This window comes from Muscardinus avellanarius (genome assembly GCF_963383645.1).
Source record: "Muscardinus avellanarius genome assembly, chromosome: 3".
NCBI classification, from domain to species: domain Eukaryota; kingdom Metazoa; phylum Chordata; class Mammalia; order Rodentia; family Gliridae; genus Muscardinus; species Muscardinus avellanarius.
The window spans coordinates 160,690,560-160,713,269 of record NC_137788.1 but is presented as its reverse complement, the minus strand read 5'-3'; the positions used below and the strand labels follow the sequence as shown (position 1 = coordinate 160,713,269).

The 22,710-nt window shown below is 45.8% G+C and overlaps 1 protein-coding gene across 2 annotated transcripts in view; it reads left to right on the top strand.

The window, feature by feature from the left end:
* Positions 1–879: 879 nt before the first annotated feature.
* The window catches only part of TARS3 (threonyl-tRNA synthetase 3), a gene marked incomplete at both ends in the record, with an annotated part of 45,146 nt that continues 23,315 nt past the window's right edge, over positions 880–22,710 (top strand). The window contains 10 exons of one of the 2 annotated variants that reach the window (XM_080691063.1): positions 880–1,167; positions 2,026–2,091; positions 3,041–3,234; positions 5,760–5,883; positions 7,414–7,535; positions 8,759–8,876; positions 16,546–16,610; positions 17,529–17,607; positions 19,052–19,198; positions 20,773–20,871. In XM_080691063.1, coding sequence (XP_080547189.1) covers positions 880–1,167; positions 2,026–2,091; positions 3,041–3,234; positions 5,760–5,883; positions 7,414–7,535; positions 8,759–8,876; positions 16,546–16,610; positions 17,529–17,607; positions 19,052–19,198; positions 20,773–20,871 — 1,302 coding nt within the window. Of the gene's footprint in view, positions 1,191–2,025; positions 2,092–3,040; positions 3,235–5,759; positions 5,884–7,413; positions 7,536–8,758; positions 8,877–16,545; positions 16,611–17,528; positions 17,608–19,051; positions 19,199–20,772; positions 20,872–22,710 lie in introns of both variants that reach the window. The other variant, XM_080691062.1, reaches the window with a different exon arrangement.

The window sequence follows — 22,710 nt, the reverse complement described above, 5'->3', positions numbered from 1 at the left end:
CCTGCGCCCCAGGCCCCGCGTCCTGACGCCCCACCCCGCAGCGTCCCGCCCGGCCCTCCCTCTCACAGCCCCACCCTCGTTCCCTTAGCCTCGCCCCATGGTGCCCGGTCCCCTCATCGCCCCACCCCTGCCCCCTGCCCCCGCCTTGCATGTGCCCAGTTGCCCCGTGGCACCGCCCCCGCAGTGCCCGGCAGTCTCATCGTCCCGCCCTTGCCCCGTAGCCCCGCCCCTGCGCTGTCCAGTCCTCTCAACCACATCGCCCTTGCCCCGTGGCTCCGCCCCTCAGTGTGCCCAGTGCAGACCCCGCCTTCTCACCGCCCCGCCCCTGTTCGCGTAGCCCCGCCCTCCAGTGTGCCCATCGTAGGCCCGGCCCTCTCATAGGCCCGGCCCTCTCACCGCCCCGCCCTCGCCCCATGGCCCCGCCCCGCGGTGTGCCCAGCGCAGGCCCCGCCCTTGCTCCTGTAGCCCCACCCTTCAGTGTGCCCAACGTAGGCCCGGCCCTCTCATAGGCCCGGCCCTCTCACCGCCCCGCCCCTGCTCCGTAGCCCCGCCCTCCAGTGTGCCCATCATAGGCCCGGCCTTCTCATAGGCCCGGCCCTCTCACCGCCCCGCCCCTGCTCCGTAGCCCCGCCCTCCAGTGTGCCCATCGTAGGCCCGGCCCTCTCATAGGCCCGGCCCTCTCACCGCCCCGCCCTCGCCCGCGGCCCCGCCCTCGCCCGCGGCCCCGCCCTCGCCCGCGGCCCCGCCCCCGCCCCGCCCCTGCGGTGCGCGGAGCTGCGGCCCCGCCCCGCCGCCTGGTGCCCGCCGTCAGCCGGGTCGCGGGGTCGCCGGGAGCAGCGTGGCTCCCCGCGGGGCGCGGGGCCGGGGGAGGCGGGCGCCATGGCCGCCGAGGCCCTGGCGGCGGAGGCGGTGGCCTCGCGCCTGGAGCGGCAGGAGGAGGACATCCGCTGGCTGTGGGGCGAGGTGCAGCGCCTGAGGGACGAGCAGCTGGACGCGCCCGGCCGGGGCCCGGCCGAGGGCCCGGGCCTCACGCGCGAGGTGGCGCGGCTGCGCGCCGAGAACCGCGCCCTGCGCCAGCGCCTGGGCCTCCTGCGGGGCCGCCTGGCGCGGGCGCGGGGCCGCGGGGCCGAGCTGCGGGGCGCGGCGCGGGCGGAGGCCGGCGCGCAGGTGGGTCGCCAGCGACCGAGGGCGTGACCCTCCCCACCATCAGAAATGGTCTTCATTTGTCTGAAGTAGAAGGAAAAAGAGGCGGAGTGTTTAAAATGCATTATTCTTTCTTTCCGTAGCATAAAGACCGACAGCTTCTCTTCCTTGTGCTGGTTCTGAGCCACTCAGCACCGGCGATGGCGTTGGTTTGTTGGTCTGCTTGTTTGGGTGGCTATCTTGAGAGGAGATCTGTACTTAAATGCCATTTCCCACAGTGTTTTGATTTTTAGTTCATTAAACGTCGGATTGTGTTCCTGTAAATTATAAACTTGTAAACTCTGAAGGCTTTCTTAGACTGGGGTGCTCTTCAGTTCTTTGCCAAGGGCAACTGTGGACACTAGCTACTTCTTCCTGAAGAGTGCATTCTAAGTATCTCTGCTGGGGTTGGTGAGGGATGGCTGTCATCCCAGGCCTTGGGAAGCTGAGACAGGAGGACCACAGGTTCAAGGCCAGCTTCAGCAACCTAGCGCGATCCTGTTTCTAAACAAAGAAGGCTGGGGGTGTAGCTCGGAGATAGACTGGGTTGAATCCCCACTACCACCAAGAAGAAAAGAATCAGGCAACAGTTACACATATTCCAGTGACATTATTTAAGTTTAGGGGCAACTGTTAAAGAAAGAATATATTAAATGTGCTTAGCAGGACTGGGAAATGCAAAGACAAGAAGGACTGAACCTGGAAATGACTTGCTTGTGGAGAGTTCCAGTAAGGGGCAGGGGAGCTCAGCTCAGAGCCTCAGAGCCTGTGGCAGGTCCCCGCCTTCGGGTTTCAGTGTGTTGCGCTTACCTGTCTTTGATGTGTTTATAATTTATCTTTCAGCCTCCTAGTCAAAGCCAAAGGGACCTTAAAAAGAAGAAATTAAAGGAAAGTGGGCCCGACAGTCAGGTAACGTTTTTATGAAAATAATATAAAATGCTTCCTGTAATTTAAAATATGGTATGTGGGATTTTATAGGAATATAATTAATCATTAAGTGTTTTGAGACGCATTAGTAGACTTTAAAACCTTGCAGGCTTTAGATTTGCCTCTACTCGGAGATGTGTTGGCCATACAGCTGTATTTAAAGTGCTCTGAGGTCTTTTTAAGTGGAGGTAGCAGAGTTCTTTCTTTGTGTTAAGGAAACTAGCTGCTCTGCTTCTGAAATATAAATTGTTAAGACAAGCAGAAGGTATTTCTAGAGCATCAGCACGTGGTAGACAGGGAGGAGGAGAACCTGCCTCAGAGTCGGGCTGAGGAGTTGGGACAAATGCAGGACAGAAGCAGAGAATGAGTGAGGGTGAAGCTGGCCCTCTGCCGGGTCCACGGACCCAACCAGCTGTGCACTGAAAGTGGGGAAAACTGTGTGCACTGAACGCGTATGGACTTGTTTTAGTCATTGCTCCCTAAACAGCACTTTATATAACATTTACATTGTATTGGGTATTTTAAGTAATCTGGAAATACTGAAAGTATACTCAAGACGTGCATAGGTTATATATGCAGACACTATGCCATATTATTTAAGGAACTTGAGCATCTACAGATTTCGGGACCCACAGGGCTCCTTGACTCCATGGATACCAAGAAATGGTTGTGTATAAATAGGGTCTGCAGTGTGTGATTCTGTGTACCCATGATGGGTGCAAAATTGTGGAAAAGGGAGGTGCCAGTGGGTACAGTGGTTAGAGCTGAAACGGGTAAGTGGCGAGGAATCCTGGAGGCAGAGGTAGAAAGGAGAGAGATGACACCTGTGGGCGCTGAGCAGCCTGGGGGGGTGGATCTGACTGAGAGCTGAGTTAGAGCCGGCAGCCAGTGGGCTGTGTGTGTTAACCTGTTGTATTTGAATGTTTTGTAGGTGCAACAACCGGATTTTATACAAGAGAGACTGAAGCTTTTTGAAACATTGAAGAAAGACCAACAGCTCTTACTTGTCACTAATGAAAAGCAGGAGAATACAGGCAGAGTGATCACAGTTAAGCTGGCCAATGGGAAAACAGTGGAAGGGGAGGTTTGGAAAACAACGCCTTACCACGTGGCTGCGGAGATTAGGTAAGCCGTATGTAGAGACAGAGTTGGGAGAGGATGGTCAATGTTCCGTCATTGTACCCGAGCCGCCTGCTGAAAATATTTTCTTAGGGAATGCTAACATATGTTTTTCTTTTTCAGCTGAATAATTAAATGTAATGATTTTTTCTTTAGCTTCTAAAAAAGCTGTTTGAATAAGTAATTGAATATCAAAACATATTCTGTTCTTTAAAGGGTCCAGATTTTTTTAAAGTTCTCATAAAAATATATAGTAGAGAAAAAGTCTGTATTCCTTGACAGGCCATATTACATTGACTTTATTCATCAAGCAAGTAATTTCTGTAAAAATTTACACGTATTTTAATTGTAGTTTGAAGATATATGTTTAGAGCTGTTTCTAGTCCTAGAATAGAAATGAGAGTCATTAATGAAGTTACGTTATTTTGATTAATGTTAATTCCCAGCATTCAATACAATCATATGGAAGGTATAGCACAAACCTGCCATGTGGAGTCCAGTGTGGTGGCACACGCTCATAATCCCAGCACTTGGGAGGCTGAGACAGGAGGATTACAAGTTCATGGCCAGCCTCACCCACTTACTGAGGCCTCTGCACCTTAGCGAGACCCTGTTTCACAGCAGTGTCACACCGCCGCGGGTGCCGGGGTCGACTTCTGGGCCCCTCTGTTCTCCAGAGGCAGACTCTTACCCGCAGACCCCCGAGGCCCTGGTCTTGCTTTTCGGGAAGTTCATAGCTGTCTGTTGCCCTCGGTTCCCACATCTGAAGTGCGGGAGAGCTCCTTCTCTTGGGGGCTGCACTGCTTGCCCTTGCCGCCAAGGCCCACAGGTCACCACACTGTCCCAGGCCTGAGGTGCAGAAACGGTGCTCTCCAGCTCTGCTGTGGTCATCGGCCCTGGTCCTGGGTCACGTCTGCCTTCAGGGAAGGCTGGAAAGAGCATAGACGAAGGGGAGATGGATTTGAGAGCATTTTTACAATCTATCACAGCGATGTGAAAATAAACTTCTACTTCAAGAGTAATTAGTAACAATATTAAGTAATTCATTAAGTTCTTATCATATGTAGTCACTATTTAATTCTTATTATAACTATATGAGGAAGATCTCATGTTCCCTACTTATAGATGAGAACTCTGAGGTATAGAGCAGCTATATATTGTCCAGTGTTTAAATCCAGGCTTGCCCTAGAGTGTGGGCTCCTAGCCATGGTGCTGTTGCGCTGCTCTGGGTAATCACAGAAATGCCCTTAAGACATAGTGTGGTACCCTCCTACCTCTGATGGAAGGAGAATTTGGCAATATATTTCAACAGAAATCATTCAAAATATGTTTTCTTTGCCAGGTATGATTACACATGTCTGTAATTCCAGTACTTGGGAAGCTGAAACAGTAAGATTGCAGGTACCAGGACAGCCTCAGCAATTCAGCAAGGCCCTCAGCAACTTAGTGATACCCAGTTTAAAAATAAAAATAAAGAGCTGGGTGTGGTGGCACACGCTTGTAATCCCAGCATTTGGGAGGATGAGACCAGAGGATCACGGTTCAAGGACAGCCTCAGCTACTTAGTGAGGACTTCCTCAACTCAGTGAAACCCTGTTTCAAAATAAGGAATAAAAAATTTAGCAGGGGGCGTAGCTCGAAGGTCAAATGCCTCTGGGTTCCATCCCCAGACCCGCCAAAAATAAATAAATAAATAAAAATAAAAATAAAATAGGACTAGGGGTATAGCTCAGAGGTAGAACATTTTCCCTTAACAGTAGACATATTTCTAAAATCTGCTATTTAACAGTTGCAGGAGAACTAAGATTTACTAGGATTTTGGTTATTTCTTTGTGGATTTTTTTTCTTCTTGTTTTATTTTGGCAGCTACAATATTGCAATGAAATTGAAGTATAACTGCTATGTCAAGGGAAACACACTGTGTGTGTGTGTGTGTGTGTGTGTGTGTGTGTGTGTGTGTGTTACCGGGGATGGGACCCAGGGGCATTCTACCTCCGAGCTACACCTCCAGCCCTAATTTTTATTCTTTATTTTGAAACATGGTCTCACTGAGTTGCAAAGGGCCTCACTAAGTAGCTGAGGCTGTCCGTGAAACGGGATCCTCTTGCCTCAGACTCCCAAATGCTGGGATGACAAGTGTGCGCCACCACGCCTGGCTTTAATTCTTTATTTTGAAACAGGGTCTCACTAAATTGTGCAAGGCCTCTCACTAAGTTGCTGAGGCTGGCCATGAACCTGTGATCCTTCTGTCTCGGCCTCCTCTGTACTCGGATTCCAAATGTGTACCACCACGCCTGGCTTTTGCAACTTTAATTTTATTCTTTGTGCTTTTCATATTTTCCAAGTTTTGAAAACAGGAAACATATATTACTTTACACATGAAATAATTGTTACCAAAAATATCTGTCCTATTAGTGTGCATTTGCATTTCCTACCACCTTGAAAGACAGGAAAGGATTCTAACCTTTCTTTCAAAGGAGTCCCAATAGCATGTACTAAGGCTGACTCCTCAGTGGCTTCTCTGTCACCAGTCAAGAGCTGGCTGCAAACGCGGTCGTGGCCAAGGTGAACGGTGACGTCTGGGACCTGGACCGGCCCTTGGAAGGAGACGCCACTCTCGAGCTGCTCACGTTCGACAGCGAGGAAGCTCAAGCCGTAAGTACTAAAGACCAACCAAACAGACCTTGGGATTTATGTTGTCAGCTGCAGTAGGGAAGACCCCTACTGAAATCAAGAGTGATGGATTTTTTTTTTTTGGCCTTTTAAGATTTAAAATTAAAGCTGAACGTGGTGGCGTATGCTTGTAATCTCAGTCCTTGGGAAGCTGAAACAGGAGGATCATGGTTTGAAACCAGCCTCAGCTACTTAGTGAGGCCCTCTGAGACTTAGTGAGACACTGTTCAAAATAAAAGAATAAAGTAGGGCTGGAGGTGTAGTTTGGAGTAGAATTCCCCTGGGTTTCATCCCCAGTACCATGAAAAAAAGGATTTAAAATTAAAATATGTTATTTAATAAATAATATTTGTGGAATGTGTATATATGTGTATATTTTTTCTTTAAAAACCAAGCTGAGTGAGGTGGCACACACCTGTAATCCTAGTACTTGGGAGGTTGAGACAGGGGATTCTGGGTTCAAGGCCAGCCTCAGCAACTTAGCAATACTCTTAGTAACTTAACAAGATCTTGTTTAAAAAAAAATAAAAAAAGATGGAGGTGTATCTCACAGGTAGAATGCCACTGGGTTCAATCCCTAGTACCACAAAAATAAATAAATAAATAATAAAAAATCTTAAATAGCCCATATTTATAATTTCTTAAAAGAATCGTTTGATCCCCAATACCACATCCCATTATATTTGGAATAAAACCTATCCTCTTCCCGAAAGCCCACATGGCCGCTGGCCCTTCCTTACCTCTCTGACCTTTTGAAACTCCTGGAAACATCTTTTTCTACCTGACTCATCTTTCAAACTCCCACAGGTGCTGAAGAGATGCAAACTCTCGCTAGCCCTAGGAATACCCCCAAAGAGCCACTTGGGCTGTCTGCACCCAGCCCAGAGAGGCTGCCTGGGAGGAAGAGAAGGGGCCTGGCGTGGAGCGGCCTCGGCCTCCCTTCCTATCTGGGCCGCCATTGGATTTGGGTATGGCTGCTCTGTTTAGTGGTCTGAGTGGACGCCCTCTTTCCCACTGTTAAACGCACAGAAGGAAATTATGTAGTTGCTGCACTAGAGCCTCGGTGCTCAGCAGACACAGGAGGTCTTCTCTTCCAAGTGCCCCTGAAAAATTCTCTTTTCACATGTCTTGACATTTATCCCCTTAAGAGGTATCCACTTGTGGAGCATACTGCTCGCACCTGTAATCCCAGTCCTTGGGGGGCTGAGACAAGAGGATCGCAGTTTTGAGGACAGCCTCAGCAGTGTTGTGAGACTCTCAGCGACCTGCCAAGATGCCATTTCAAAATAAAATAAATAAATAAAAAGGGCTGGGGATGCAGCTCAGAGATAGAAGGCTCCTGGATTCCATTCCCAGTATCACAGGAAAGAAGGAAGCAAAAGAGGGAAGGAGAAAAGGGAGGAAGGAAGGCTGTGTCTGCTCCCCCCTTCATACTAAGGTCGCGTGACACCATTGGCAGCCAGTGGCTTCCATTGTGACGGGGGCTGGTGGCTCCCCTGTCCTGTCACGCAGGTGTACTGGCACTCCAGTGCGCACGTACTCGGGGAGGCCATGGAGCTTTACTACGGAGGCCATTTGTGCTACGGCCCGCCCATTGAAAATGGATTTTACTACGACATGTTCATGGAAGACAGGTAAGACTGCTGACCGTTGGCTTCTGGACGCATGTTTACGTTTCATGGCTTGCAGTGGTTACCTCGTAGCCTGGTCCCTATATGCTGCTCAGTGTGACCTAGATTGGCTTACCATTGGTGAAAATTATTTTTTAATGAGCTTAGGTGCAAGAGTAACTTCTCGGTGTTTTCTTTCTTTTCCCCAGAAGGGCATGACATAGCCTTTATTTAATTGGGGACTTGCGAGAGCGTGATACTAATTAAGACCAGAACCGCAAGCTCAGTTCCTAGAGAGCAGGTGGTTCGGTCCTGTTCCATGATAAGGATGTTATCAGCCTCAGCCAAACGTCTCGCACGCTGGGACGGCAGAGGGAGATGCTGTGCAGGGGCCGCACGTTACAGAGGTCTCTGCTCGATCCTTAGCCACGGGCCCTGCCCTCGTCCACCTGCGCGTCCCCAGGGTTCTCCAGTACAGCGCCAGCTGTGAGAACTGAAGCCCTCCTCCTGAATCCCAGCACTCCTCACCACCGCCCACCATCCGCGGCTCAGCCAGTTCTCCCAGTTTAATTTCCTAAGTAGTTTTCCTGCCTTCTCTTTCCTTCACTTCTGCTGTAACTTAGACCCGGAATATCTTTCCTCTCCTCTCCTCTCCCCTCCTCTCCTCTCATCTCCTCTCCTCTCCTCTCCTCTCCTTTCTCCTTCTCCCCTTCCTCCTCCTCCTCCTCCTCCTCCTCCTCCTCTTTCTTTCTTTCTTTCTTTCTTTCTTTCTTTCTTTCTTTCTTTCTTTCTTTCTTTCTTTCTTTCTTTCTTTCTTTCTCCCTTCCACCAGAGAGATGAACAGAGACTCCAGGGGAGTGAGTGGGAGGATCAGGGAAAGGAGGAGGGAGGACAGACTCACAAAGAATGCACTAGGAGAAGTAATGCTCTGCATGTGTGCAAAACCACGATGGAGTCTCAAAGTCGTGCATGGGGAGGAGGAGGGAGCGGGAGGGACGGCACCAAGAACTGTGTGCCCGTCTTTTTCTAACACTGTGTACCTCAGTGTGATGTGAAATTACAATGCACCAATTTAAAATGAAAGGCTTCGGGCACCTGCTCTGCATACACACGTTTGCCTTTCTAAGGTCCCGCTACATGAGACACCAGTGGCGATTAGAAAGTGTGTGGATCAGAGCTGCAGGACGGGGAAGGGAACCTGGTAGTGTCTGAAGGCTCTGTACTGACCTTGGCGCTCCTCTTTTTAGAGCGGTGTCCGGCACTGAGTTGTCAACCCTGGAGAACATGTGTAAAACCATCATCAAAGAAAAGCAGCCTTTCGAAAGACTAGAAGTCAGCAAAGAAACCCTTCTGGAAATGTTCAAGGTAACTTGGGGAGTCTCTGAGGGAATTCCTTGCACTCAGGAGATTAATGATAACTAACCTAGGGTGGCCTTTTCTACCTGCGCCCCATACACACACTTAACTGTGGCTCATGGATGCGTGGTGGTCTGGTAACCCGCGGTGAGGTGGCCCCACACTTTCCCTCCACTCACTTTCCCAACCGTTCCCTCCTTGTGGTTTCCTGAAAAATTCCAGGCGGACTAAGGAAGGTAGACGGCCAGCTGAGCAATTTTCATGTGTGTTTATAAATCTGAGTAATTCTGAGTATTTTTAATATCTCACTACTAGGAATGTTTATTCTCTCTTAAGCAATGAAACATTGCCTAATTCTAAAATTGAAAATAAAGCCAATTAAGAGCAGGAAACTAAAAAGTTTGATTACTAAATTCAACAATATTTATAATCCCATAAAAACAGTGCTTTTTCTCTTTTAGGGGAAGTTTTCTGTCAATTTCTTTTTTTATTTTAACTTAGAGTTGAAAATGCATGTAGCTCAGTGATAGAGTGTTTGCCTAACATGTGCGAGGTCCTGGGTTTGAGCACCAGCACCACAAGAAAACAAAGCTGGGCATGGTGGTGCACGCTTGTAATCTCAGTACTTGCGAGGCTGGACAGGAGGATCATGGGTTTGATGCCAAGCTCAGCTACTTAGTGAGGCCCTCTGCAACTTAGTGAGACCCTGTTTCAAAATAAAGAATAAAAGTTAGGGCTAGGAGGTAGAATGCCCCTTGGTTCAATCTCCAGTACTGTAAAGAAAAGAAAACAAAACAGAACATTGAAGATTTTAAGCCTAGAGTACTCTGTGTAAAACTTGGACTAACGCTCTCTCTCTCTCTCTCTCTCTCTCTCTCTCTCTCTCTCTCTCTCTCTCTCTCTCTCTTACCTTTTAATGTATACATAGAGAAAGCACAAATTCTGAAAGCACAGTACTGTTATTTTTGTGGGCTGGCATTTAAAAATAGATTTGGTTTGGGGGAAAAAAATTGCACTTGCTGTTTTGCTACGAGTACTTGGGTTGCTCCTGCTTTTCTACTGTTGTGAATACTGCCAATATAACGTAGATGCACAGATTTCTGTCCAAGAGACCGATTTCATTTCTTTGGAATACGTACCTGTAAGTGAAATTGCTGGGTCATAAGGCAATTCTATTTGTAAGTTTTTGAGGCCCTCTTGTACCATTTTCCACAGGGGCTGCACCCTTTATGGTCCTACCACCAGCGTGTGAGGGTTCCAGTTTTCCTACATTCTTGCCAACACTTGCTATTTCTGTTCTTGTGTGTTGTTGCTGTTTATTATCGCCCTCTAAAGGGTGTGACGTGGTGTCTCATTGCAGTTTTGGTTTGCGTCTAATGACTTAGAAATGTTGATCACCTTGTAATATGCTGATTGGCCACTCTATGCTTTCTTTGGAGAACTGTCTATGCAAGTATTTTTGCCCATTTTTGGAAGGTTTTTGTTGTTGTTGTTTATTTTGGTTCTTTGTTTGAAACAAGGTCTTTCTGTATTGCCCAGGCTGGCCTCAAACTTCTGGGCCCAGCCTTGAAGAATTTCTGCCTCAGCCTCCTGAGCAGCCAGGACTATAGGTATTCTTCTGGTTTTTTTTTTTGTTTGTTTGTTTGTTTATTGTTTTCGAGTTCCTTATATCTTCTGGGTATCGGTTCCTTAACAGAAGATGCTTGGCAGATATTTTATTATATGCTCTGGATCCTTTTTTGGGGGGGAGGGGGAGCCTGCTTTTAGAAACTTAATACATGAGCCTTTGTTAAAGAAAAGTATTTGATTTGAACATATAGGTATGAAATAGTTAAATTATACAAAATTATATTTTTCTCCCAACAATTACCTTTAAGTAGTTATATAATATAAACTACCTGATATTGTGATAATGGCAATAAAAGTGTGTGGGGGGGTTACATTGGTTTTTTAATAAAATGATATCATTACTTACCATAGCTTTATTTCTGTTTTTGTTTGCAAGCTTAAGCAATTTTATTATTACAAAGGTAGAAAGAAGGGACAGAACAGTAAAGCACTGCATCAGAGGGACATAGTAGAGTGCCTTGAAATAAGACACTGGGATTTTGAACACTAAATGGTTTTTATAAGGATTCACTGTCTCCCATCCTGCTTAACCAATAGTCTTTATCTGCTCCTGACCTGATACAGGTGTAGGCCGGCCCATTATCTCTGGTGCAAGCCATAATGTGTTACTTGGTTAACAAAGTCAGAGGTCACATGGTATATGCCCTCTTTGACCAAGGCCTGTTCCATCCTCCCGCATCCTTGGAGAGTTTTAGCCTTTTTTATCTCTATCTGCTAGAAGTTAGTTATTATGTAAACTCACCTTTAGAGTACGGAGGCCTTGGACTACAACTTTTTTGTGTATTTGGTAATCATTATAGGGTTCTTTTTACCAACTTTAGCTAAACATTCCATGTTTAGCTGGGCTAACAGCTAACTTTTAGCTGACCAAGTTCAATACTGGCTGCAGCTCTTGGCTGACAACTTAGAGGCAGAGAAAAGGAATTATTGTTTTGCCTAAGTATGAAAACTTATTCTTATTAGCCATTAATACCACTCTTACTATCAATACAGACTCAATCTCCATCAATCCTCCGTCTTTTTATTAACTCCCTGACACCCGTCAGGCCAAAGGGAATGAGGACAAAGAAAGTCAGTCGAGCTACTTCCATGTTGAGAGGGGTCAAAGCCCCAGCCTTGGGGCTTTTACCTGGCTTTTCAGCCAGTCTTGTGGGTGAAAGGAAGTCACTTGGGAGGATTAGATCAGCCGATGTTAGAGGTGCCCATGGCTGTCCAAGGGGCTCTGGCAGATGTTTATCTGGGATACTATCTGTAGCATCATCTGGAGCTTGATGGCTTTAATTCTGTTAAAGAATGAAATTAACAAACTTAACCATACAATTTAGTAACCATGGGCCAAATATAAGTATGAATAAAACGGCCTCCAGAGGTCTCAAAAGAGGTAGGCCTAATAGAAATGCACCAAGTTTATATAAAATCTTTTAACCAAGTTTTATATAAAATCATCCTTTTCACATATGCAAACTTTATTTCTTTACAAACATTCCACAAACGCTTTGCAACTTACCTCAACCCTTTGATTTTTATCCTGGTCCTTTCTGTTTTCATTTGAGACAATCTTAGGATAAACCTTACTTTATATAAAATGCTTTATTTATTTTTACAACATTTTCTTCCTTTTTATCCTTTATCCACCAAAAAAAATTTTAAATCCACTTTCCACATCTGTCTTTTATTTTTTTACATACAAGCTGACCCAAAACAGTATCATTTTACAATGTTGTTTTTACACCAGCAGTTTAGAAAACCATTTAATAAGCATCAATAGTGCCTTAAAACATTTTTCCTGTCGAAGAAAAAAACCTTTAAAGGCAATGTGTGTTGTATTTGATCACATCTCACAGAGGTCTAAGTTTTCTGGCGGCCTGGACATCTTTTTAGAAGTTTACATTTTTGCTAGGGCTGATTGAGACAACAACAACAACAACAAAAATCCTTGAGCAGTACCTTGTCTTAGTATAGCCAACAAAAGAGAAAAAGAATAGCTTAAGTTTTTTTTTTTGGGGGGGGGGCTTTTACGGAAGGATAAGACAAAACATGGTATATTTTTAAATAGGACCAGGAGAGAGGCTTGTACTCAAGTTAATTTGGTTTCTTGACATTATAACTCCTTTTTAACAGAGGAGCTAGAGTGTCAAGCACAATTAAGAATGGGAGAAGTGGAGGTCACCCCAGGGACAGGTTAAATCTTGAGTAAATAAACATTTCAGAGGCTGGCCTGATATACCCCTGCCTATAGCTATACATTTGGGCCTTGGGCCGGGAGAGAAGGGTAATGCTGTAAACCTGGCCCACTATCTACAAGGAATCAGTCTGAGATCTCACCGTAAGGATCGCTCAAGGCTCCTTCGTCCTAACCCAGGTGGTGGGATCCTGGAGGATTGGCCCTGGGACCCATCATTGGGAACCTGGCTCTGAGGACCCCAGCTCCCTCAGGACCTGGGAGCACTCAGACTTCCAGTGGTCCCCTTTGCACCGTGGGCAGGGCCTTGGAGGGCGTTTCCAGCCTCCTGGTTGAGGGCATTTGTGCCGGAGATGCCCTGGCTCTCCACACTTAAATCAGGCTCCAGCCCAGGCTTTTGTGGGATTAGTGCTCATACACATGGCGGTCAGAATTTTTCCATGGCCTTTGTCCTTCTGTTTCTCCCTTCCTAAGTTCCTCTTATTATAAACTAAACTAGCAGCCTGCAGTAGTGATTCAGATTAACGCCAACATCAGTTTTTAGAGCTTTTTTTTTTAATATCAGGTATGGACTGAGTTAAGAATTTGTCTGAGGATGGCCTCCCCTTCTACCATGTCTGGAGTCAGGTTGGCGAATTTTATCATGGCTTCCTTTAGTCTGAGGAAGGCCATTAGGGTCTCCTCTGCCAATAAGCCATAGCTGAGGGGTTTGATCTTAGTTCTTTTTAGTCTGTCAATAGAAAATGGATCCCTTCCCAATTAGGCCTTGTATGGTTATGTCCCATCCCATAGGGGATGGGACAGCCCATTCTCCCCTTGGGATCATCATTCTATTCTCACAGAGAACTGTTGGGAATCACGATAATCATCACCTCCTTCCCTTGCCCTCTTGTATACTCGGTCTCTCTCCATTGAAGTCAGAGTCTGATTTAAGAGCAATTTGATATTCCTCCAGGTTAGGTCGTATAAAGAACTGAGTAACCTGAATGCCTGCACATACCGTTCAGGGTCAATGGTATAACTACCAAGGTCCCTTTTTAATTTCTTTAAGTTCAGCCAATGAAAACATCTATGGACAAACTGAACTCAAAACTCCCCCTCTCACTGCTGTCAGGGGAAACATTCCTTTTGGCCCTCTTGGAACTGGTCCTGGCTGCTGTCTTTTAGTTTGGGGTGTCTCTCGGGCCCCCTGGTTGGAGGGGATTGTATCACAGTATAGAGGGATCTATTTAAGCACTGCTCCCCAGATTCTAAGGGGAGCTCTACTGGTGCTCCAGCTTCTACAGGGTAACCATCTTGCTTTTTGGGGGGCTACCTGATCTTTGGGTTTTGCCTCCACTGCTGCTGCTAAAATTGCCTCAGGCTTGCAATCTTTGAATAAGTCTGGGTATCTCTGGAGGTATTAAAAATTAAAAAACCCTAAATATATAGCCTCTCATGTACTTGCCCTCCCCCCGCACAACAACTCTAACTACAAGATAGTATTAAAGTTTCACTTCCCTGTGGTGGCCAGGCCTCCCCATCCCTCAGCGAGTTCTGTGGCCAGGCTTAAATGCAAAAGAAAATGAGAGCTCATTTTATTTTTAAGATCTGAAAGTCTAACCTATCCCAGTGTCTGAGGATATTGCTGGGATCCCATCTAGGAGAAAGAGGGATTGGATGGTGTGCAGAAGGTCGCCCTCCTCCCTTGCACCCTGTGAAATGGGCATCCAGCTGGGAGCTGTGTGGGGACTTGGTGGGCGTGGCCTCGCTGCCCACCCCAGAGGGTCTCTGTGGGCTTGAGGCTTTGCTGCTCTTGCCCTGCCCCCTCCACCCTCCCTGCCGGCTGTGTGGCCTTTCTCCATCTGGATGAGGTTCCCTATGACCTTATTTGTACCCTAGATATGTTTTATATTTTAGTTAGGAAAACACTGCAGTCCCCAAACACTCTAATTATCCACGGACGGATTGGTAAAGCCAGCGTCTCGAGTGTGGAGGACCCTGTCTCTCATTGTCTCCCTGCAAACGTGGCACACTCAGGTGGGGATAAAAATCCAAGGGCTTCTCAGTGCACAGCGGGACAGTGTTCAGTTAGCACAGCGAAGTGGGCCCGGGAACCAGAGGACAGACTTCCCTACAACCTCCAGTACCGAGTACAGTAGGGCCATGGACTTTTCTTTCTTTTTTTCTTTTTTCTTTTCTTTTTTCTGGTGGTGGTACTGGGGTTCCTTGAAACCCTTCTACCTCTGGGCTACACTCTCAGACCCATTTTGATATTTTTATTTGGAAACAGGGTCTCTTAAGCCAGTGCGGCTGGCTTCGAACCTGCACGATCCTCCTGTCTCCGCCTCCCAAGCGCGGGGATTACAAGCGTGCGCCCCACGCCCGACGGGGGCATGGATTTTTCTGAGGACATGGCCTGCTATGAAGAGGCAAGCATTCTCCCCGAGTTCTATTTCCCAGAGGTCTTTTTAGCAGTGTCCCATCTTTGACAGGCAGAATGGATAGGCATTGTTGGACCTTACAAGAAATAGTGGGTCTCCCCAGAACCCCAATATAGACCTTAACACAGGTCTAGCCTCACTTATGAGAACATAAGAACGTGAGCCCTTACATCGAAAGGTGCGAGGCTCCCAAGTAGCTGATTGGTTGCCTGTGAGTTCATATAGTAAGCTTGAGACGGCTCTGTAGTCCCTTGTTTTCCCCTACACTAATTAAAGGGAAATTTTCCCTCCCCTGGAGAGTCTGCTGTTGCTAAGCAGTGATAGGGGATCTCTATGATCACAGAGAGCCCATTGACACCTGTTATCCAGTCACTCGCCAGGATCTGATCACGTTTCGGGGAGGGTTACTAACCTTCAAGATGCAGTGGGGTTAGGACACCAGGGGCTGGAGCCCTTACATTGGGTGCCAAAACTGCAACAGTGTGAGATGTTGACATGGCTTCTTGTTCTTAGCTAGCTTAGAAAAAGTAGCCAGAACTATACTGCTGCAAGCTTAAGCAATTTTACTATGACAAAGGTACAAAGAAAGGACAGAACAATAAACACTGCGTCAGAGGGATGCAGTGGAGTGCCTTGAAAATGAGACACTCTGCTTTTGTTTTTAATGTAAATTAATAATGTAGCTGTGTCTTCAGAATTTTATTTGCTTTTTTAAAAAAAAACAGAAGCTCTTATAACAGTAGAAATATCATGGGATCCACATATATGAGCCATATGTACAATCTTAAATTCTGTGGCACCTGCATTTGAAAGTAAAACAAAGGAAGCCAGGTATGGTGGCATACACCTGTAATCTCAGTACTTAGGAGGATGAGACGGGAGGATCATAGGTTTGAGGCCAGCCTCAGCAATTTAACAAGATCCTCAGAAACTTAGTGAGATTCTATTTCAAAGTGAAAAATAAAAAGTACTAGGGTTATAACTTGAAGGTAGAAGGGCCCTGGGTTCAATTTTTAGTATTAATTAATTAATTAATAATAAAAATAAAAAGGTAAAATTAATTTTTAATAAAATTTTATTTAAACCAATATATCAAAGCTATCATAACATAGTATTAAAATATTGTTTTGACATGAAGGCATTTTAAGCAAATCATCATTGAGCGACTCCATTTCCTTTTCTTCCCCACCACACCACGCAGTTCCGATGTGTTTTACATTCACAGCACCTCTCACTTACATGAGTCGCAATCAAGTGTCCCTGAGCTGTGTGGGCTCAGGGCTTCCCCCTGGAAGCGCAGCTCTAATCCTGAATTCCTTGTGTCCTTAGTATCTTAGCACCTGAGCACAGTAGATGCCCTTTCTTTGTTGCCTGGGAAAAAAATGAAAACATTTTTCACTTAACGTTTTGTGTAATAATGTGTAAATATGTGGTTTTTTTATAGTACAATAAGTTCAAATGCCGCATCCTGAAGGAGAAGGTCCACACTCCCACGACCACAGTTTACAGGTTTGTGCACGTACATCCGAGCTGCTCTGCTCAGGGGTGACTAGATGTTAGCTGCAGAAGCAGGGTGCGTTTTTGGAGGGGAGAGGTCTATTTCAGAGTTGCATAGCTGCTGTACTGCTTTAGTAAGGTGCCCCCAATTTTATCATAAAGAAGAAATTCTTACTCTCTCCTTTGTAGTTATCAGGATGGTACTGAGATCCAGTTTTTATTTTCGCGATGTCAGCTGTATTATGATCTTTCTACATGTGGGTGAGACGGGGTCAGCTCGGTGTCTTACACATTTAGGAGTTGTAAGGACTGTCTCCTTCCTCCACATTCTTAAGACCACGACCCTGGCGGCCACACAAGACCCTCGTGTGGCGACCCTCCGCCTCCTGTGCGCTCCCTATGGTCCAGCATCCAAACGTGTCAAGTCTCATAGGTCAGTGGGATATTCGGGATGAGACAAAAAGAGAACACTAGAAGTGCAGGCATTCTCATGGTAAGAAGCGCACGCAATTTAGAAGCCCTTAGTTCTAGATTCAACATGGGGCTCCTGAGCCCTGTTTACTTGGCCATCTTTTAAAGCTGCCCACAGATAATTGCTGCTCCCCTTTCTGTGTGTTCTGGGGGCAGCTGGGACTTCAGGGTGCCCTGTTAGAAGACCTGCTGTCTTTGTGATTATGGCCATAAATGTCCTCACCAGGGCACTTACTTTCCACAGCCAAGTTCTGATAGTTCTCTGGTTCAGTTGTACTATAAAGTAAAATCACGTCCCCTTTGTGCAAAGACACGCAGAGGGCATCTCTTCAATCATGACATGAACTCACTGCCGCTTGGCATTACGTGGATACCAGGTTTATCTTCACATTGTCACTCTCCAATGACCTTGTATAATTTTATGATGTAACTGGGTATGTCCTGAATATTTCCTTACAGATGCGGTCCTCTAATTGACCTTTGTAAAGGCCCCCATGTACGACACACTGGAAAAATTAAAGCCATAAAAATCTTCAAGGTAAGAATTAATTTAAAATTTTAGCCGGGTGTGGGGGCGCACGCTTGCAACCCCAGCATTCGGGAGGCTGAGACAGGAGGATCGCGGTTCGAGGACAGTTTCAGCTACTTAGTGAGGCCCTGTTTCAAAATAAAGAATAAAAACGAGGGCTAGGAGTGTAGCTAGGAGGTAGAATGTTCCATCCCCAGTACTGCCAAAAAAAAAAAAAGTATAGAACTCCTTTTTTGGGCTGTCCATCGTGTCTGCCAGGCACGCTGCTTTTCTTCTCTTCTCTTTCTATTTCCTATTGACTTTGTAATAAAGATTTGCTGAAGCTGAACAAATGTATAGGTACAGCAAACTTAAGTTGAATCAGATGGGATTTCAGTCATAGCTTTCACAGCCTGAACAATATACTTCATTCTTATTTGACTCAAAGTAATATATTTTAGAATCTGATTATTAGACTACTCTCTGCAGTTTTTGCTTGCCATTTAACCTTATGGTAAATATTACGATGCACTTCATTTTATATTTTAAAATATTGTCCTGAATATAGTCAGCCCTTTGTATCTAATGGGCTTCACAGTCACAGATTCAATCAACTACAGAATGAAAATATTTGAAAAAAATCCACCTGTACTGAGCATGCATAGACTTTAGGCCATTGTTTCCTAAACAATATAGTATGACAACTATTTACATAGCGTTTACTTTGCAGTAGGTATCATGAGTCACCAAGAGAGGCTTTGTGGTGAATAGTGGGCTGCATGTAGGTTCCGTACACATATTGCAGCAGTTTGAACCGGGGACTTGAGCATCCTTGAACGTCAGTATCTGGGGCAGTGTTGGCACTAATCCCTTGATTAGTGGAGACTGCAGTTGCTGTTCAACCTGACAGAGGGACAACTCTCCTGTGGTTTACTTGAATTGCCTAATGTGAACAAGAACATTCGTCTGCGTAGAAGAGTAATAGGCACTGGAGGAAAAAGAAAAACCAAGGAAATGTGGCGGTGTGAGACAAGATAGCCCTGTGAACGAGAGGCTTTCGACCCATTGTGCAGTCGCCCCAGCCTTTCTGGGTGGGGTCTGCTCTCACAAGTAAAACGTGGAGCAGGCTGACCGCGTTGTGATGAGTGCTCCTTCCCTGAGCCTTGGACAGTGAGGCCGGCCTGCCCTCCTGCCTCTGCAGCCCCTGCGTGGAGACTGATTGCCACGAACGTCTCCCTCTCCCTCTCTCTCCTAGAATCCACAGCAGACTCTTTCCATAATATCCTGATTAATGGTCTAATTTGGGCTGAGAAGGTTTCATAAGAATGAGTTTCAGATTATTTTTAGCATTCTAAAAGTCTTCACTAAGTGAGCAATGTAGATTTTAGAGTGGAAAACTATATACCTGTTTAAGAATGGCTTTACCTGTAAACAGACGGTTGCCATGTTTACCAAAATCTTGTTTGGTGTTTAGAATTCCTCCACTTACTGGGAGGGAAACCCGCAAATGGAAACCCTGCAGAGGATCTATGGGATATCCTTTCCTGATAACAAAATGATGAAAACCTGGGAAAAGTCCCAAGAGGAGGCCAAGAACCGAGACCACAGGAAAATCGGGAAGGTAAGCTGATGTCCTCACCACTGAAACACAGGTCTGTTATACCTCACAAAACGAGATTCAAAGCCCGTATTTCATCATTTCTTCTCTTGCCTTCTGGTTCTCTGGCTCTCAGTGCCGAGGCTGAGTTTTTTTCCTGGTAATGTCCCACGTCTTCTTACTTCTTTCTTTTCTGTGTCTTTATTAGATTTTTAAAATTTCATTTTCTCTTATTTTTAGTGTGTGTGTGTGTGTGTGTGTGTGTGTGTGTGTGTGTGTTACTAGGGATTGAATCCAGGAGCCTTCTCTCTCTGAGCTGCACTCCCGGTCCCTTTTGATTACTTATTTGGAAACAGATCTCATCAAATTGCTGAGGCTAGGTTCGAACCTGCTATCCACTTGTCTCAGCCTCCCAAGTATGGCGATTACAGGCATGGGCCACCATGTCCAGTTCCTTCTTTTCATTTTACCATGTTATAAAAATAAGTTATTTTAAAAACAGTGTACACTTGATAGCATACTTTGTATTTAGCAGGCAAGGCAGTGTGTAGAAAGGAAGGCAGTTTTGAAAACAAATCAATATGGGTTTGTTTTGTTTTGCTTTTTGTTTTGTGTTAGTACTGGGGATGGAACCCAGGGGCATTCTATCTCCGAGGCATACCCCCAGCCCTATTTTTATTTATTTATTTATTTATTTATTTGGTGGCACTGGGGTTCCTGGAAGCCCTTCTACCTCCGGGCTACACTCCCAGACCTCTTTTTACATTTTTTTATATTTGGAAACAGGGTCTCTTAAGCCAGCGGGGCTGGCTTTGAACCAGCGCGATCCTCCCGTCTCCGCCTCCCAATGGTGGGGTTACAGGCGTGCGCCACCACGCCCGGCTCTATCTGGGTTTTTAACTCAACTCATAACACCAGCCGTGTTTGGGACGGGCAGGGTGTTCCCTTGTGAAGCCTTGTTCTCATCTGGGCTGGCCTGGTAGGCTAGGGCACCTCCACGCAGGTGACAGCCAGGCAAATGCCCATCAGCACTTAAATACATCTCCGACAGTGACGTTTTCTGGTCTTTCTGGCGTGTTTTCTCCATACAAGATGCATGATCTAAATGTGCCAAGTAAGAAAATTATCAGTAAATAACAAGTGTGACGGAAAAGCCGAGTACAGCCAAGCATGGTGGTGTCCGCCGTCATCCTAGTACTCGGGGACGGAGACACACGGATCCAGCTTCAAGGTCAGCCTCGGCCATGTAGGAGACTCCGTAACCTAGTGACACTCTGTTTCCAAACAAAAATGAAAAGGGCTGGAGGTAGAGCTGAGAGATAAAATACCCAGGTTTAATCCCTAGTCCCATGGGGGAAAAAGAAAAAGAAAAGCTAAGTTCACGGCTAGATACCATGAATATGTACTGTAATTTTACATGTGTTGTTACATATAGTTAGGAATGAGAATTAAGGGGTTTTGGAATGCCAGTTATTAGAAGATAGAATGATAACTGAGTGTGATGTGTTTTATTCCTAATATATCTTCTGTGTGATAAATATTAACCTCCAAGAGGTTTAAGAGATGAAATTTGAAATGCAATTGTTGTTTGATTCTAGGAACAAGAACTTTTCTTTTTCCATGACCTGAGCCCAGGAAGCTGTTTCTTTCTCCCCAGAGGAGCCTTTATTTATAATACACTTATGGATTTCATACGAGTAAGTTAACTTTTAAAATATATTTTTTGCACTGCTGGGATTTGAAGCCAGGGGCATTCTACCTCTAAGTTACACTGCCAGCCTTATTTTTTATTCTTTATGTGAAACAGGGTCTCGCTAAGTATCTGAGGCCAGCCTTGAACCTGTGATCCTCCTGTCTCAGTCTCCCAAATATTGGGATTACAAGAGTGTGCCACCATGCTCAGCTTTAAAATATTTTATTCTTAATTGCAGTTTATATTTTACTATTTTTCTTTTATAATTAATTGGTTAAGCATTTCCACTAACTTTATTTTAGTAATATTATTAAAAATAGAACATAAATATCAGGTTGTGCCTTCTAATAAAAACATGGAAATGACTTCCATTTTCCCTCAATGCTCCCTTGGGTTTCATAAAACACATGGATGGCCATATAAATCTCTCGACCATGGAGAATGTAAAGAGCAGCCTTGGAGCAGGCGAGCATCTCCCTGTGAAAGAGGAGAAAGGAGGTGTGTCTTTCCCGGCACCAGGTGCTAGCCTGCGAAGCATTGCTCACCCTAGCGGCCAGGACCACTGGTGCCGCTCTGCTGTCTACGGTGGCACAGACAGGTGATTCCTCAGCTCTAGAGGAAGGGCGGAACGATCATGATGTGAATCACCTGCCCATCGTACAAGTCCACGGGTCAGAGAGTCAGGAGCGTTTGCCTGGCTAGGACTCTGTAGATGCTCTTCAGGGGCCACTCTCATGCTCCTCCAGGCTTCCCTGTCCATTCCGGGCCTCTTTTGTCTTTCTTATCACTAGTAGCTATAGTGATGGCAGTCCCATGCGATCACGCTGCCCGTCCGTGGTGGCACGGGCAGTCTTGAGGCCCTAGACTCTGGTGGTAGCCCCCTTGGCTGTGTGGGTGCCCCGTGATGCTCACAGAGAAGTTGCCCGTGTGCCTCTCACAGCATATCCCTGTGGTCAAGTGACACATGGCTGTTCTTACAAGTTTTAATGACTCGACTTCTCTGTGCCTATCTCTAATTTGCCCCGAGGCAGTCTCTCAAACATAAAACCCTTGGCTCTGTACTCCGGTGGTTCAGGGTGTTGCTCAGTCATTTTATTTTATTTTTTTCAAATTTGGTCCTCTCACTACAGAATTAGCTGAGATTCTTGTGAACTGATATCTCTGTACCTCTTTGCACCCTCCTGGCTGCTCCCCTCGGCTCTACTATTTGGATTTCCTCCTCCCTTCCCGACCTCTCGCCTCTTCTTTCTCACTTACCTGAAACTCTCATTTGAAAAGCCACTTTTGTTTTTTATTGTAATTGTTTGGTACTGGAGATTGAACCCAGAGGCATTCTACCTCTGAGGTACACCCCGAGCCCTTGCTATATCTCTATCTTTCTATCTGTATATCTCTATCTATCTATCTATCTATCTATCTATTTTAAACAGGGTCTTGCTAAGTTGCTGCGTGTCTTGTTACATTGCTGAGGCTGGCCTCGAACCTATGACACTCCTGTCTCCGTCTCCTAACTGCTAAGGATATAGGCATGCGTCACCACACCAAGCTTGAAGGAGTACTCGGTTCAGTAGCTTTCTAAAAAGCGGATTCATGGAATGTGCTGATAATTCTGTTTGTTTCACTAGTCTTATTTTAATATATTCTCATTCTCTCTCCCTTTCTCTCTCTCTCTCTCTCCCTCTCTCTTCTCTCTCTCTCTCGCTCTCACACTCTCTTTCTCTCTGTACTGGGGTTGAACCAGGGGCATTCTAACTTTAAGCTACATTCCCAGCTCTTTTTAAAATTAAAAAAAAATTTTGAAACAGGGTCTTGCTAAGTTACTGAGGCTGGCCTTGAACCTGCA